Source organism: Taudactylus pleione, unplaced genomic scaffold, assembly GCF_031769625.1.
Source record: "Taudactylus pleione unplaced genomic scaffold, aTauple2 ptg000100l, whole genome shotgun sequence".
Lineage (NCBI taxonomy): Eukaryota > Metazoa > Chordata > Amphibia > Anura > Myobatrachidae > Taudactylus > Taudactylus pleione.
In genome coordinates this window covers 15,068,269-15,083,536 of record NW_028284502.1, presented here as the reverse complement: position 1 = coordinate 15,083,536, position 15,268 = coordinate 15,068,269, and the positions used below count along the sequence as shown (strand labels likewise).

The window sequence follows — 15,268 nt, the reverse complement described above, 5'->3', positions numbered from 1 at the left end:
AGTCTTGAGGTTTTTTTTTTTTAATTATTATTCACTATAGCGCCGATTTAGTGGAAAGTGTAACTTTATTTTTTTCAAGCAGCGGAAATACTGCGTGCTGTACATATACTGACCAGCTCTTGTGTTACACTAGAGTGGGCCCGGCTGCTTAACTCGCACCTCTAAATCACATTCTGCATTTTACAAGCATCTGGATTTGCCCCAACGGGTTGGGTACGGGATCCCGGCAGTCGGGATAATGGTGGTCAGCACACCGACAGCGGCATCTAGACAGTCAGAATCCCAACAGGATTAAGTATCCTAACCCTACCGCACTTTTCCCGCAGCCTAACCCTAACCAACACCCCCCCACCCTACCCCTGGTGCCTAACACTAACCCTCCCCCTAACCCTAACACTTACCGTTGGGATGTCAGCGGTCAGGATTCCGGCTCCAGTATTCTGACCGCCGGGATGCCGGCTACATCTCGTCCCAACTCAGTCCCCTATGTGCGGCTGTGTAAATATACACTTGTGTACCGCTCAAGGCTGGGATGTAAGGATACATAAAAAACTGGATTGTACACAGATTTGTACATAATATATTTTTATTTTGCTTAGGTCACCCTCTTGATCAGAGATGCTCAACATGTGGCTCTCCAGCTGTTATGGAACTACACATCCCAGCATGCCCTTAGACAATCTTAACATTCCCTAATAACAAAATTGTGGCAGGGAATGCTGGGATATGTGGTTCCACAACAGCTGGAGGGGAGCATATTGAAAACCCCTGCAGATCCTAGTGGAAACTACAAATAAAAGGTACATTAATCTAATGAAAGGATTTGTGTAACTCACTTACAGGTCAGCACAAAGATTAAGAGCGCTCGATTGAATTAAGAGCTTTAGCAAAATATAAGGATTCCATGCTAAGTTCAGCAGTATTGTAATGAGGGCACTAAATGTGCCCAACTACCCCTTGTAATAATAATTGCTGCCAGTCTGGCCAGTAATGACTGAATTGATGACCGATTTTAGCACATTACTTTAAATTCTGATACGTTTTGTGACAACTTCAAGACGCATCCGAAAACCAACAGAGTCAATCTCAGGTGTAACTGCACCTGTCAGTTTCCCAGAATATGAACATGCTCTGAAAAATTGTTCCATGAATTTGATTGGCCACCACACATTTCTAAACCATGGTCATGTTTATCCCTGTACTTTAGTGGGATGAGGTCATCTAGATGTTACCTTTGTTGGTGGCGCGATGGGAATTGAGCCTGCGGTTTTCAATCCTGATGGGGGGAACGACTAAGGTGCAGACTGCAGGTTTACTTTCCACTTTCTCTGAGGCTCGTGTCTCTGCGTTCTGATTGGTGTCCCTGACGAAGCTGCTCTTGACGAATGGGCTGTCGTGGCCGGAGGAATCGGAACTCGGAGATCCATCCACTGTGTCGCAACCGCTCTCGGGCTCATCATCGGATATGCTGCGAAGGGCGCAGAGAAAAATGACGCCATTTCTGATACACATCTCTGAGCGGATCACATTAAATTTATTCAGTATCCTTAAGACTCCTTCCATACAAAGTGATGTCATAGTTGTGGTAACGCCTATATACAGGGAGGCTGATGGCTAAGGCAACAGGCAATACACACCTAATCATATAACATTATTAGTAAACTTAATGCAGGGAAAAGCATTGTTTATGGTACATTGTAAACCAACAATTTCTTAAAAGAGAAAGTTTACTGAAGTAGAATTTCCTGACTTCTCTAATCGGGTCCCTACACGTTGCTAAATGGGGGAGGGACCCAGGACAGCGACACCCTCTCCCCCCAAAGAAATTCCTTTAAGAGAGAAGCTGCCTTCAGCCAACAGTGCTGTGCAATCATAGCAAAGCAGTGAGCACTTGTCTGTCCTAGTAAGCTCTGTGAGACAGGGGTGGACGCTACGACACTTGCAATGACTTTTGGCGTCATGTAATTGGGCAAATTACAACGCAGGGAAGGTCTACAAAACTGAACTTTTCATCTAGGTATCATACAAAGATGTCATTTATGTTGAACCATAAAATAGGAGATATATAACTATACAAAAATGTGTACGACTAGAAAAAAAAAATTGTTTATTACTTTTTAACTCTCTCATAGTATGATTATGTTGACAGCGGTAAGCTTAATGTGTGCTCTTGTGTGTATTTTTGTCTCATGTTTATGTTACAGATGTGTGTGTTGTACATATCTGTGCGGATAAACAGGGACGGTGTCTGGATTACCTGTTGGGTCTTTTTCGGGGAGATGGGCTGGATTGGCCTGAGGAACTGGTGCTGAGGGTGCTGTCCGGACTGCTCAGGGAACACACACGGTCAATGTTAAGAGTACTCTGACAAGCCTCACAGTCCAGGCTGCCTTTACACCTGAATAATAAAAGACCATAAGCAGTTTGTTATATACGGTATCATTTATAAAGCTATAAAATGTTGTTGCCAGTGAAAAAAAAAAAACCACTGCAGATTTTGGGGCTCATTCAGAACGGAACGCGTCAGTTTGCAGTGTATGTATTGTGTGTTTTCGCACTGTGCGTGCGACTGATATGTAACAGGGCATTCACAAAGCTCAGTAAGTGCACAAAGACGGAACGGTGGGCTACGCTGAGATGCTCAGCGGCGTATAGGACTGGTGCAAGTGCGCACGGATTATTCAGACAGGTATCAAAATGAGCGTACAGATGGGTTGGTCTGGCCGCAGAGATGCGTACAAATCAGCATATAGGTGAATGTACAAATTTAGCTGTGGCCGGCTTGTGTTCAACTCTGAATAGCACCAGAGTGAGTGTCGGAACTTTTATATAAAAAAAAAAAAAAAAACATAATAAAAATGAAATCTCTACAAATTAACAATTTTTCAGTAAACACCTTTTATGTTCAATTCACTTATGTCAGTTGTGGTACCCACTAGGGTACCTCTCCTGGCACAGTTAAGGCGGGTAATCCACTTATAGATATACAAACGAGAGCACGATTACGACATTGCTGTCGTGCTGTCGTTTGTATATCTAGTGATGTGCCTTCAGTCCAGGCACATCCATCATCCCCGCACATGCTGAACCTGATGAGATCGTCAGGTTGACCAGCATGTACGGGCGATGTCTGATGTCGGGAGCTACCAGCGGGCACGCGCATCGCTGGTCGCTTACGACCAAAACATGCCCGATGCATGCACGATTTGCAAGCGATTGCACTATAACGACGTCGTTATCGTGCGATCGCTTGGCTAAATCGCTAAGTGGATACCTCATCATGTCTTTAGTCAATGTTCATATTACAAATTTCCATGCTTGGGTTTAACTTCCCCTTAAAGTAAAGCTGGGTACACACTGAGCGAGGTGTACCCAGCTGATATGTCGGATCCCGGGTACACATCAGTACGATGTAATGAGCGACGGAATGATCACTCGTTCTATCCTTCATTATACTGCATGGCCATTATACTGCATGGTGCCGCATGCGATAGTGTCAGGTTAGTTGTGCAGCACATCAAACCTGAGGACGTCGCATGCAAACGCGGGAGAGCGCATATCATGCTTACACACTGCGCAATTTGTCGTTCCGGTTTGGCCAGATCAGAACGACACCGCTCCTGTCTGTGCCCAGCTTTAATCTTCAGTTATAGCACATCTTTGCTCTCCAACAGTCTCATATGAAAAGCAAACACTTACTCTCTCAATGAGTGCGTCTGTGCAGAGTCCTCCTCATCTGTGTCACTGCTAATGGTAATGACACTCACTGGAGGGCTCGGTGAATCCGCTATTACAATCGGTTGCCTCTGCTGACTGGAAACATCTACAGTCGGCCTTTCGGGTGCCTTACAAGAATCTCCTTCCCGCTCCTCTGAGTTCTGATTGTCCTGTGGTAATGCACAACTTTCGGGCTCTGTGGTCTTTGCGCTGTTTGGGATCTTTGGAGAGATAAGTGCTTTACTGTGGACAGCCGTGTCCTGTATTGTGTTACTCCTGTAAACAGAGAGCACGAGATCAGTGGAGGCACCTGGTAAAGATCGCCACAGAATCACATCAAAAGCATGGTGTTATGGAAAGTTTGTTGCTTCGTACCTGGTTTGACAAACTTTATTCCTCTTATTAGCAGCAGGCTGGGGCCACACCACATGTGCGATGCCTAAACTGATGGGCTGAGGGCCCGACAGTGTCATTTGGTTGGTTAAAAGAGGCTGCAAAATCACTGAGCTGTAATGGTTTCCGTGCTGAATCACCTTCCTATGTAAAATAAAATGACAAGATGTAATAGGAAACTTGACCCATCTGTGTACGAATGATTTTAAGTACAGGTAGGTGACCCTGTGGATCTCCAGCTGCTGAAGTACAAGTCTCAACAAGTCATGCAGAGACTTGTAGTTCACCCACACCTAGAGATCCGCAGCTTGCTAGAACCAGTTTAACACATTGAAGAGAAAAGTGTTAGACGTTACCCCCAGTCTCCGATTCTTTGTGGTCCAGCCATGGTATCAGAAGCAAGAGTTGTAGTTGTCGGTGCCACAGTTGTCACCTGTTGCCAGGCCGGAACCAGTATTGGCTGTGTTCCATTCGACCACGTGTGCTGTAAGGGTTAACGGTGATAATAAGCAAGGCGGCATTAAATACAATGCTGGCAGCAGTATAGAATGACAGTTACAGCATTGTCTCCTATATAAACCTTTTACAGCACACAGACACACTCACCTGGGAGAGGACAGGTCTTATCTGCAGGGGCTGCATGGCCGGAGCCTGTGTGACTAGGGGCATTGCATTGTCTACTCTCACAGAGTAACTTGTGGGCTTGCCGTGGTTTGGTGGGATTCCTGCAAGAATGAATAGCATGGTTTGATTACAATGGAATCCGAAAGCTAAAGGAGTTAAATAGTCAGAATTGGAGATATTTATTGAGGTTTATGGCGGAATCACTCTCCTATGAAGATCGTCTACATAGTACTATCCAGTGCAATCACATATATATGGTATTACAGGGCGATGGTCAGCGACGCAGTGCATAAACACTAAAGGCAGGTATCCACTACCAGACAGTGAAAAGACTGAACAATAACGATATCGTTCAGTCGTTCACTACACCGCACAGTGGCCACACTGAACGATATGTCGTTCAGTGCAGGCACAATCAATCATCTGCAAACATGCTGAACCTGACGATATTGTCAGGTTGACCAGCATGTTTGAACGATGATAGATGTCTAAAAGACCAAATTTTCAAACGATTTTCAAACGATGTCCGAACGATTTTATCGTTAACGTTCAACTTAATCGTCTAGTGGATACCCCCCTTAACAAATGGTTTCTAAGGAGCTGCAGTTATTGCAGTTATTAAAGCAGTGGTGGCGAACCCTGGCACTCCAGCTGCTGTGGGACTACATATCCCAGCATGCACTGCCAGAGTTTTGCCATTAGGGACTGCTAAAACTGTGGCAGTGCATGCTGGGATATGTAGTCCCACAGCAGCTGGAGTACCAGGGTTCCCCACCACTGTCGTAAAGTGACAGATATAGCTGAAGAGACTAGCCCTGATAACCAGTCATACAGGCAATTTCAGTTCAGAAAAAGCACAGTGAAACATTAAAGCACAGACGTTAGTGCTATAACTTTATATTACACCTAGCTGACTGCATACTGTACCTTGTATGGTTGGGGGGCAAAGTATTAGAGTCTGCTGAAAAGCATCGTTGCAACCAAATGGAGCAGTTCCTGCCTGCACTGGTATCCCGTGGTGTATGACCGAATGCCCCGATGTTGTTAAAGCCTAAAAAGAAAAAAAAAAAGAAAAGTTAAACATTGTGAAGAGTAAATGGCAAGAAAATCAATTTTTAGTCAATAAACACAGAAGCCTGAGAACGCATCTAATGTCAATATCCGCACAATACTCATTTCCAAAGAAGTGCTCATATAAAATCCCCCTTCATGACAGAGCCTTAGATGCAGACTGAAACTCAGCCACAAGGGAGCTCACTGTTCATACCGAAACTGGAAACGCAATGTTAAAGTTCACCACAGTCATTTCAGAACACATCACTGTTAGCAGACTGAGTGATACAACTAATCCCACTATAAATATGTTTAAATAGCACCAGCTAGAAGAACATGGCAGAAAACAGGTATTCTAAACAGTCCTCTGCACTCTACATAAACAGTCACCATGTGCTATAACTGACCATATTAATTATATGCTAGTGAAAACAGTACACAGCCTCAACGTCTTACGGAGGATATGGCACGGTCTATAATGTATAATAATCACAGTAATCACTCCTGCTAAAGCTGGCATGGGAGTCCACCATTAGATGTATACAGTGCGGGACACACACTAAACTAGCTGTTTAAAAAAACATAACATATGTAACGATTTGCGTCAAAAACATGTTGACAGTAACAAAGTTTCTATTTGAGGCTACACAGCGATGTTTAGGAGGCGTGGGGGGGTGTTAACCCAATACCCAACTGTTCTATACGAGAATGGAGCCAGGTAATACTGTATTATGAAGCACTGGTTCTAACAGAGGAACAGCAGTTAAAGGCACGGAATGTAGTGTTTGAAATACGCACCTGACCCCTAACATTGCCAATTTTGGTGAAACCGGCTGAAACGTTAGCCGCGTTGGCTGAGGAGACCGGTCTCATGACTGACGTCTTATTGCGGTTAGCTGCATCACACAAATTGTGACGAGACTTGCAAACATCCATTATATGGAAACACGATTTCACACTTTTGGAAAGTAAAAAAAAAAAAAATAAAGAAAACATTTGTGATTATTTTGTACAGAATATTGTAAATGTTTTAAAGACAGATATTATGACACCTAACTAAACCAAACAATAATCACCCTGCATTCATTATACTCGTCAATCGATTTATATACCTGTTACCCATCTAAAATCACCACACAGTGTTTTCTTTATAGGTTTTAGTATAATTTTTACACAAAGTGTCGTTTTACGTTCTGGTACAAATATGTTTTGACCGAAACAGCGTTACTTTAAATGGCGTCTACCGTCTAAAAGTAAACCATCGGCTATAAAATGTCCCTGGCACACGAGGACCAATGTTATTTTGGTGTTTTGCCTCTTTCCCACTGGGAAAACAAACCCTTGGGCATTTGTGGGTGTGGTGATGTGGCGTATGCTGGTAATCCCTCCTACGTTTCTGCACAATACCCCTCAGTGACGAGGATTTTGGCAGCTCTCTGCTCTGCATTCGATGACAAGAGGATGGCGCAGTTTTACAACAACCCCTTCACTTCCAGCCGAATCACCAGCAGCAGCAAAGGGATAAATCCCAGTGCTGCCATCTGTCTTGCCTGTTTAATCAATACTTCAGCTATGACCTATTTAACAATGCTACTGTGCACTGATTCTTCAGTAAATATTTCACTGCGGTCACATTTTCCATGTTCAATCTACTGTACATGTTCCAGTTGACATGTTATGTAAATACTGGCTCCCCCTTATTATCATTGGATAATGAGGCCGGGAATTCGCAGCAGACAGGATAACAGACTTTGACGAAGTAAAGGAACCGGTTTTGACAGGCGCAATGCCGACTGTGACTTTCCAGTCTCAAGTAGCTGCTCAGATGCATTTCATTTCCATTATTTGTTTCACACACGGCTTCCACCTAACATACGCAGTGTGCGGTTTGCAGCCAGGTACATGTAGATACTTCCAATGTGTACTTTGCTGCACACAAACGGTTCGGAAATGTCAACATTTAATAACCAACAAAAGAAAAAAAAAAAAAAAAAATCAATATTAAAATGTCAAGTCGTTAAAGGGACATTTTTTGAGCAAGAAAACAACAAAAGATCTGCTGAATGCAACGTAGAAAAATAATAATGTTAACCAATAAACAAATAAGACACCGTTGAACTTTATGGTGTTGAGTAGCCTGTTCTATGAGACTTGCAATATAAATGAAAATGACAATATACAGCAGGATTCCTTGCCTGCTGCAGTAGCGATCAGCCTGTGCCTGCTCAGTGTGTGAGGCCCGTCAAACATCAGACAAGTGTCTACACGTATGACCCCTCTGTCAATTAAGTCTCTGACACTCTCTAAACAGGGCCAGACAAATCCCTATTGAGAGGAAAGACTGTAAATGCTATTTTAAATTCTATAAGGCAGATTAGACATTAAATCTCATTATCGTTATTCAAGGCGTGTTTTTTCAACAGCTTTCAATGGGGGATGTAGTCAGTTTACCACCGCACGGGATCCCGGCGGTCAAAATCCCGGCGCCGCAATCCTGATCAGTGTCCAGAACATCGGCGCCAGAATCCTGACATCAGTTAAGATGGCGACGCCGGAATACCGACAGCCCACATCCCGAACACAAGTATAGCGAGCCAGGTTAGCTTGTAGCCGTGGGGGGGATTTAGGATTAGGCACCGCGAGGGGTTAGGATTAGGCACCTAAACCTGGGGGGGGGGGGGGGGGGTTGGGCACTAAGCGGGGAGGGTTAGGAAGTGAAGGGGGGAGGGTTAGTATACTTAAAGGAGCCTCTGTTGGGATTCTCAGGATCGGGATGCCGCTGGTGGTATTTTGACAGCCAGCATCCCGACTGCCAGTCTTCCATACCCAACCCTTCTATGGCCCTTAACTGCAGGAAAGGTCTGTTAGGCTGGGTACACACTAGACGATATGTCGTCTGATCCAGCGGATCAGACCAACATATCGTACACATTGTCTAGTATTTACCCACTATGTCGCTGACGATGCGCGCTCCGCGGGTCGTCAGCGACAGCCGCAATCAGCCCCACATGCAGGGCCGATGGGGGGGTGTAGTTAGCGAGGACCATGCTGCCGAATGCATAGCATGACCCCCGCTGTCACTCCGTCGCTGCCTGCATCGGCAAGTATGTATGCGCACTTGCTGATGCCGGCTCCCCCGCTGCCAATGTCAGGCTGGGTACACATCATCTAGTGTGTCCCCAGCATCACACATCACGGTGCGGGCACTAAATGACGATGGCTGCCAATTGTGAGTTTATGTTGTGGCTTAAGAAAAATAAACAACTAGCGTTTATCATAGGTGATGCTGGCGACTTACTGGTTGCTGTGGGGAAAATCGAGGAGGTGCTTCATGCTAACAAAAGAGTGGCTGAGAGCGTCATCCGGGCTGATTCTCGCATCGGCATCAATCATCACCATCTTCTTCAACAGGCCCACAAACTCTCTCCGATCCGCTTTCTCCGCCATCAAGTCACTACCATCCAAATCCATCACCATGTTCACCTGTGATCAGAAGTCAGACTCTGTCAGATGCTGGGGACAAAATGACCCTCTCTGCTCTTATTGCCTCTTCTACTCATGACCGTAAACAAAAATGTACGACTTGTTAGCAATACTTTTATTAGACTGTACATTGTTTTTGTTCTTTATTAATGACACTTGCCAAACGAAAAGGGAGTTTCCACCTGCAAGTGAACTTACTGATTTCTGCAAAGTCCTCCTGCAATGTTTACTACCTATATTGCTTTAAGTTTTTTGCTTCCTTCTGAGATTTTTCAGCCACTTATGTCACCGGGCAGTTAGTTATTTATTGTTACCCAGGGGTTATGTCTCTTTATATAGCTGTATCAGATTTAGAGAGTACAGCGAGAGCGGTCTCATATTCCACAGCAATGAAACCAAACAACTTGGTCTAACTCTATAAAAAGTGTCACTGATCGTCAGGGAAAGAAACTGGTAAAAAAAACAACAATTTATTTAGTAAAAGTCACAGGAACAGTTTGGGCAGGCCTATAAAGTGAAAATGCTATATAATAAAATCGCCACTTTACAGACCTATTCCACCAATTATCCCAATGAATGACTGACTGAGGATCGCAGGAGCTGCCATTTAGCAGCATATGGGCTGTCAGGGCTTACATCCTCCTATTTTTCTTTCAGCATTAGTGACAGATCTAGGTCAAACTTTAGTAAATGATAAGGTGGAGCCAGTGCTGACCGCTGACATGTTCCTAAAGATATGAATGTACTGACTCAGACAGGTCAGGCAGATGTTTGGACTGTTTGTTAGATGTGGCAATTAGAGATGATTCTCCAACTGTTGTATATAGATTATTATTATTATTATATTTTTTAAATGACCGGTTTCCTTTCATAGCACTTAACAACAAGATGACTGGATTGGTATACCATTTCTAATCCTTGCAGGACTTCATATTTAATAGGTGATAACACATCTCATGAATCCTTGCTGCACATTCTATGTTCAGATTAAGACAAAAAAAAGCTCATTTAAACATATCAAATGAATATCAGTAATGCGAACAGAATCAAACGCAAAAGAGGAGATGTATCAAACCTTGGAGAGAGAGAAAATGGAGAAGTTGCTCCTAGCAACCTATCAGCTCCTGTCATTTATCTAACAGAGGGGTCTATTTACTAAGCCTTGGATGGACAAAGTGAAAGGTGCTAAAGTAACAGCCAATTTGCTCCTAACTGCCATGTTGCAGGCTGTTTGAAAAACGGCAGTTAGGAGCTGGTTGGCTGGTACATTAGCTCTATCCAAGGCTTAGTAAATAGACCCTACAGTTAATAAAATGACAGTTAGAAGCGGTTTGGTAGCTATGGCCAACTTCTTCACTTTATCTGTCTTGAAAGTTTGATACATCTCCAAAATAAGATGATAGTAGATTCTAGTGCGCATTAAAGGCGGCCACTCTATCCATGTAGTGAGAATTACACAATAGCCTAAAAAGAGTCATCTTAAATATAGGTTGTGGGAGTCCCCTCCAAGGTGGAGCAGCTAAAACATCATTCTTATTAAGAGAGGAGCAAACTTTAAAGAAAGCGCTACTCTCTGAATGGAAAGGACGTGTTCGCCCCACCCCTGTAATTCCTGCAAAATACTTCATATAGTTTAGACCACAGGTTCTCAAACACTGTCCTCAGGACCCCAAACAGTGCATGTTTTCCAGGTCTGCTCACAGAATCAAAAGTGCAATAATTATCTCCACCTGTGGATCTTTTAAAATGTGTCAGTGAGTAATGACTACACCTGTGCACCTGCTGGGTGACCTGGAAAATGGGACCTGTGTGGGGTCCTGAGGACCACTGGACAAGACACTTTCTCAATACTCTGGGTACAAAATAATGCCCAAGTTACAGAGGCAGTATTTATCAGCATTAAGATGTTGCGTTTTTGGATGATTTGATTCTTGTAAAGAGACGAAGGGTCAGTAAAACCAAGAGAGATCTGCAGGTGTAAACGTGGCCAGAAATTGGATTTTTGTTTGCAAATGGTTATCAAAAAAGTGAAGAACAATCCATACTGCTTTTCACGAAGTTGTGGCCTGTCTGGCTATAAACTGGGCTGAATCAAATGGTTTACGGACATTTTATAAAGCAAATTAACCATTTATCATTTCCAAATGCGTGAACAAATACATAATGATGTATCTGTTTTACTCAGAACCCAAACAAAGGGTGTTTTCCTTTATGGTGTTAAGTACCAGCATACAATGCAGCATAAGACAACAGAATCTCTTTCCCTTTAGTCTCAGTGTAAAGCCCACCCCACCCCCATGTAATTCATTCACTGCGACCAATTCAGAACATGACAAGTAACGGCTGTGAAAGAACGGTGCTGTGAAAAGCGCAGCGACCAATCGCATACGGCTGCGCTTCAGCTACTTACATGCACTATGTCCTCCAAACTGTTGAAAATATACTTCCTGGCTTCTTTAGACTTCATTCCCGTCTCAGCTTCATGCTCTTCCAAGGTCTGTTTTTGTGAAAAAGAAAAGCAAAAAGGCATTGAGCATGACAAACACCTACCCGACATGGGAACACTGCATGTAAATCATTGGGGTAGTACAGAGCCAGAGGAGATGTCAAGTGGTTTTTAAGGGAGATTTGATAGAAAATTATTTTTCCTCTGAAATCCATCCTTAAACAAATAACCACAGGCTAGAGGAGGCGAATGCAGGTATATCATCTCTCCAAACAGTATAGATAATCCCTTTTACTGATGATTAGTTTATGTTACATATACAGAACTCCTCATTTCTAATTAGCTGCATCTTCAACTGAAATGTGGCTTAGGGCCATATTCAATTACAGGCGAAAAGTCCGTTGCCGGACTTTTCGCCGTTATCGGAGCTTTTGACGGGGATAAAGTATCGGGCGTGTGCCCGAGTATCCCCGTATTCAATTTGGAATCGGCGACCCGGCAGAAAAGTAAGTAGCGAAAAGTCCTGTCACTTTTGGGGAAATCAGCCTGTCACCCCCCAAAAAGATGGTCTGACATGGGGATTCACTATGGGTACCCACGAATTGCCTTGCTGAATGTATTTGGGGTTTTTAAATGGTCTCAACAGGTGTTTTTTTGCGCCTTTGAGATAGTGGTGAAGAATAGCATTTAGCTTAATTTTTTGGGAAAAATAAATAGTCCCATCAAATTTGTGGTACATGAAAATGGGTGCAAGCACATCTGTAAGTCCCTAAAGAGAACTTAAAAATTCTTCAAAAATCCACATGGCGCACACAACCAACCACAACCAAAAAAACACCTGCCGCATACTTGGGGAACCCCCCTGAGTCTATTTCGCAAGTTTTTAAGTTTGCCCCCCAACCTTTTTTTTCGCCCCCTATTGAACTTTTAAAAAAAAAATTTTGACAGATTACTTTTAGGGGACATTCCAAGGGGTGCAGGGTACTTTTTTTTTTTTAAGTCCACACCCCAAAACCCTAATTCTGCACTTTTTATCGCCACCTATTCTATGGTGAAAAGTTATCCCTTGTTTTTGATAAAGACTTTTCGCACCTGCGAAAAGTATTTTAAATTGAACATGGGGAAAAGTGAAAATGGCGACAAGGACGTCATCGGTGATAAATTATCGCAGATAACGATTTTTCGCAGCCTAAATTAATATGGCCCTATGGGTTTCTGAGGCACACAATGGGGGAAAAGGAATAGCTTGTGAATTGTATTCAAGTGGCAATCATTTATTACACTAAATCAACCATTTAAATGATTGCCGTTCGAAAATATTGGGCAGGTTCACAGCGATCTCGGAAATTTAGGCGTAAGCTAGACACAACCTCTAATGAAGTATAGAATGGAGCAACTTCTCTCTTATTCTCCACGGTTGAAAAGTTATTTCATTAGGTCATAAAGTACGGAGTGTACATTTATCTGAGCTAGTACCCAGTTTGGATGAGAAGAAAACAAAAGGACGTGTAATATAATATAATAATGTAATATAATAACTGTGTTCTGAACATTCTGCGTGATTGCTATTTATAGCAGAGTTCAGGGGTTGAACTGTGGGTACAAATACAAGTCGCTGGACGGAACCCCACAATTCCCTTCAGGCTCCTGCACCAGGCTCAGATGAAACAGCGCTGTTACCCTGTTCTCCATGACAAAGCCTCAGGTGACAGGGTAAACGGGTCACTTACTTTTAGCCTCCAGGCAGGGTACTGAGCATTTGGTTCACGACAGAAGAATCTGGACGTTTTTGTACCCACGTTTAACAGATGTTCTCCCAGCATCCCTTGAGTTTGGGAAATATATCGGATCTGGAGATAAATATCATAAATATTTGGTCAATACTCAGCAGTAAAAGTATTACAGGGACTCAACAAATAATGTAATGTTAAATTTTAGTTTTTCGCATTAACCATCGTGAAACTTTTAAAAATATGCTTTACATTGGACATAGACATATAAATCAGGGATGTGAGTTAATAGCACATAAATAGTTTGAATGCCCTGAACACCAACGAATGGTGATAAATGTACAGATTTTGAACAGAAAGAAGGTTTTACAGTATCATGTATGGTGATATGAGGGTCATCAATGCAGAACACATTAAAACTGATGACTTCATTCTTGGGTTTTGTACAATGTTAACAGTAAATGTTAGCAATAAAAGGAAGTGCGTTTAAGCTAGCTCAGAGCTGATGTTGATGAGGAAATGTATTACAGACTTCTGCTTTTCATACAAAATACAATTATTCTAAATGTACATTCTGTGTTTTGAAGATTACTGTACAGCAGTGACCTCACCACAATAATACGGCAATGACAGGTGTTGTCTCTTTTCCCTAAGACACCAAGTGTCCTGGAAACATGTTTAAAATGAGTTTATTATCATCATCATTACGATTATCATTTGATCATAACAATAAACGTTTAAGTTTGAAAAAGTAACACAGAGGAAAAACAAACGGTCCATTGTAAAGATTCCATGCGTAACATTTTTATACATTTTCCAGACCTGTTAATACAGGGACATCAGTTTACATAACCATCAGTCTGATAGATATTCCACTGATGACTAAACAAGAACAATGGATTCACTAGTCCCCAGCGATTGTTATCCGACATTACGTCTCCTTCTCATTCATAGACAAGAGCGATGCGTGGACTTGTTTGCAAAGTGCTGGTTGTCCGTAAATTGCCCCAACACCCCATATTTGTATAGGAAAGTCAAAGGTTTATTTGTGAGTGGGCGGTGGTTGTGTTTTGTTTTTTTAAACACAGCTGAGGCACTAAGAACTAGATGGTATTTAGCTTAGTAAATAATTAACTGAACGCACTGTGTTTGAATCAATTCGTCAACACTGTGTTTAGTAACATTAGGAGCCTCCACCTGTTACCTTATATCCAAGGGGTGCTATCTGATGATACATCACTGGGCCTTCAGCCACAGAGAAAGAGCTGCTAGAGGCACTGCTAGGGGTCCATAAACACTGGGATTAACAATCGTCTCATAATAACAAAATGATAGACGCACACCGGGCGAGAAATCAGTTACCCGAAAAACACATAAGATTTGGGGTTTTCAGTTATCTGGCTCACTATGGCTATACTAAATTACACTGTTCCTGGCGTTTCCTTTGTAATTATGTTGCTTTAACAGTTTTAGGGGCATAGGTATCAAAGCTTGATGTCTGGAACAGGGGACAGGCTACAAAAAATAAAATAAAAATAGGAAACTAGCTAATAATATAAGAGATTATGTTTCTCTCCTTTGAGCTCAACATGGCTTATACATACATGAATCACATGAGGTACCAGCAAGCCTTACGTGTGGTTTTACTTGGCACATAAAGATTGCCAGTTCTCAAGAGAAGAGTAATCCCCCCCCCTCCCCTCCCTGGTGATCCTATTTACAGGTTGTTTATTACGCAGTCATGCAGAGCAGTGCAATAAATAGGGTTGCTGGGAGTGTGTACCTAGAGCACTCTATGTAAGCAATAGCCCCAAGCGCTTCA

At 42.7% G+C, this 15,268-nt stretch overlaps 1 protein-coding gene across 1 annotated transcript in view; it reads right to left on the bottom strand.

Moving 5' to 3' along the window:
- Positions 1-15,268, bottom strand: part of HIPK3 (homeodomain interacting protein kinase 3) — a 115,583-nt gene that overhangs the window by 11,676 nt on the left and 88,639 nt on the right. Inside the window, exons 4-14 of the mRNA XM_088470445.1 lie at positions 13,447-13,566; positions 11,681-11,767; positions 9,086-9,270; positions 6,586-6,745; positions 5,662-5,785; positions 4,717-4,835; positions 4,467-4,594; positions 4,093-4,254; positions 3,700-3,993; positions 2,258-2,398; positions 1,233-1,468 (exon numbers count right to left, since the gene is read on the bottom strand). Coding sequence (XP_088326571.1) covers positions 1,233-1,468; positions 2,258-2,398; positions 3,700-3,993; positions 4,093-4,254; positions 4,467-4,594; positions 4,717-4,835; positions 5,662-5,785; positions 6,586-6,745; positions 9,086-9,270; positions 11,681-11,767; positions 13,447-13,566 — 1,756 coding nt within the window. The remainder of the gene's footprint in view (positions 1-1,232; positions 1,469-2,257; positions 2,399-3,699; positions 3,994-4,092; positions 4,255-4,466; positions 4,595-4,716; positions 4,836-5,661; positions 5,786-6,585; positions 6,746-9,085; positions 9,271-11,680; positions 11,768-13,446; positions 13,567-15,268) is intronic.